At 65.9% G+C, this 2429-nt stretch overlaps 1 protein-coding gene across 3 annotated transcripts in view; it reads right to left on the minus strand.

The window, feature by feature from the left end:
- Positions 1 to 2429, minus strand: part of GPSM1 (G protein signaling modulator 1) — a 29814-nt gene that overhangs the window by 21963 nt on the left and 5422 nt on the right. For all 3 annotated transcript variants that reach the window (XR_005196476.1, XR_005196475.1, XM_017505658.2), the window contains exon 2: positions 630 to 851. Coding sequence is in view for 1 of the 3 variants with exons in the window: in XM_017505658.2 (XP_017361147.1) it covers positions 630 to 851 (222 nt within the window). In the remaining 2 variants the exon portion in view is untranslated. The remainder of the gene's footprint in view (positions 1 to 629; positions 852 to 2429) is intronic.

Here is a 2429-nt window from a genome sequence, read left to right on the forward strand (position 1 = left end):
GGCTGAGGAGGAGGGCGCTGGGCAGGGCTGAGGGGTCAGGGCAGCTGCGGGCTGAGGAGGAGGGTGCTGGGCAGGGCTGAGGGGTCAGGGCAGCTGCGGGCTGAGGAGGAGGGTGCTGGGCAGGAAGCGTGCTCCTGGGAGGTGTGGACTGGCGGCTGGGCCCGACTGGAGACCCCAAGGGGTGGTGGGGAGCAGAGGGAGGGTCAGGGAGACTGGAGGGGGTGGCGTGGGCAGGAAGGAGGCTGTGAGTGGGAGCTTGGGGTCAGGGGGAGCAGGGACAGCCCTCACTGAGCACAGGACCACACCTCACTGAGGGCAGGACCGCACCTCACTGAGCAGCTGCTGGGAATGCGCCAGGAGCCGGGGGCCAGGGAAAGGGTTCCAGACGGGCCCCGCAGTCACGTGTGCTCACACATGGCACTCGGGTCACAGCCCAGGCGCTCAGCGCAGACACACAGACCTACTCATGCCTGTCCGCTGAAACCCAGCCCCTGCAGGAGCTCCGGGGTCCTGGCCACCCTCCAGGTGAGGGTGTCCCCGCTGCGTTCCCTTACACCCTGCTCGCCCGTCCCCTCCTCAAACTTTAATGCGTGGGAAGTGCCCGCCCACCAGCAGGGCTGCCCACTCACTGCGCCAGCAGGAGGTCATGCTTGTGGTACTCCAGCGCCCGGCCGTGCTCCTTCAGGTAGAAGTAAGCGTTGCCCAGCTGGCTGTAGATGGCACTCAGTGTCTTCAGGTCCTCAGTGCCCACCTGCACGGCGGCCTCAAAGAAGGCCACGCCCGCCTTGAAGTCGCCCGCCTTGCACAGACGCTCACCCTCCAGTGCCAGCTCCAGGCACGACGCTTCCATCCTGTGCCGAGGTACTTGGTGTCATGGCTCACCCCTGGCAAGGTTTCCCGGGGCCTGAGTGCCTTCGTGGGTTCACCACAGGTGACGCCCCTAGCTATGCTGGGGCCCCCGCCACATCTGTGCTCACACAGCTGAGTGTCTTTTTGGGACAGGCTGGGAAGCAGGTGTGGGACCCAAGGCACCCCACCTGGCACTCCTCTGCCAGCGCCTCCTATCTGCCCCTCGCATGGCCAAGGTCAGGAACGCCACTGGGGCAAAGGTGTGGGTCTGTGACCCCGGCAAGACCCTTAGGCCCAGGGGCCGGTGCTGGAGGGGGCGTGGCCCAACACCCTGCCTTCACCCAAATCCCAGTGGTGTGGGCTTCAGGGGCCAGGTACCCCCCGCCATCCTCCCGAGCGATCATGGCTGCTGGGAGAGGCCCCCAGAAACAACTGAGGCTCCTAGATGGTGTGGGGGTATGGGGGTGCTGAGGAAGGCCACATAGGGGTCGGAGGGGTGGGGATCTGATCTCGGCCCCTCCCCCACTCTGCATCCTTCGGAGGACCCTCCACCCCCAAGCTCTCCCAGCCAGGGCCTGGGGATTCAGTCAGCCTCCAAGCCTCCAGGGGAGACAGGCAGGGGTGGTGATGAGGGGTGGGCGGGGCTGGGAGGTGGGCTGAGGGTTAGCCAGTCCCAGCCCCTCTCCTCCTGGTCCCCGACCCACAGAGCTAAGTGCTCACTGGCCGCTGTTGGCCGGGATGGGCCGAGAACCCACTGCTCCCGCACACTGCCCGCCCCTGGCCAGTGCTGCTGTGGGAAGATGCGGATGGTGGCCTGTCCCAAGACAAACTCTGCCCTGTGAGCTGTGCCCAACCCCAAGGGCCCAGGCCCCCTCTGAACACCAATGCCCTGGCTGGCCCTGGTCCCCCACCTTCGGACAGGGACTTCAGAGAAGAAGCCCCCCACCTTGGGCCCTGCACACCCCCAAGGACCGTGTGCATCAGCCGCCACCCTAGCTCTGCTCACCAAGGGACCCCACCCTGGGCCTTGGGGAGCTGCCCTCAGCATTCAGCTGCCGGGGAGGGTGTGGGGCACTCGTGGCTGCCTGCCCTGGGCTGGATGTGACCCTGGGCCGGGTGTCCTCCTCCATCCTACTCTCACAGGTCACGTGGGCCTCAGGCTGCTGCCCAGCCCTGGGGTGGACGGTTCTGGGGGGAGGGCACAGCCAGCAGATGCCATGGGGTGCCCAGTGTGAGCGGGTGGGCCCCCATCTGCAGGGTGCCCCCGAGGGTCAGAGGGTGAGAGGCACAAGACTCAGCAACCGGGCAGCTTGGGGGGCCCCAAGAGGCGACAGAGCAGAAGGAAGGGAGCCCCGGAGAGCACATGGTTTCAGAGACACGGGCAAAGTCCCCTCCAGCTGCTTGCGGCCAGCGCTGTCCTTCCTGTTTGCTTTCCACTGCTTTTATTTTTCATTTTTAAAACTTATTTCGGCCGGGCGCGGTGGCTCACGCCTGTAATCCCAGCACTTTGGGAGGCCGAGGCGGGTGGATCACGAGGTCAAGAGATCGAGACCATCCTGGTCAACATGGTGAAACCCCGT

Source organism: Cebus imitator, unplaced genomic scaffold (genome assembly GCF_001604975.1).
Source record: "Cebus imitator isolate Cc_AM_T3 unplaced genomic scaffold, Cebus_imitator-1.0 Scaffold339, whole genome shotgun sequence".
Classification (NCBI taxonomy): Eukaryota; Metazoa; Chordata; class Mammalia; order Primates; family Cebidae; genus Cebus; species Cebus imitator.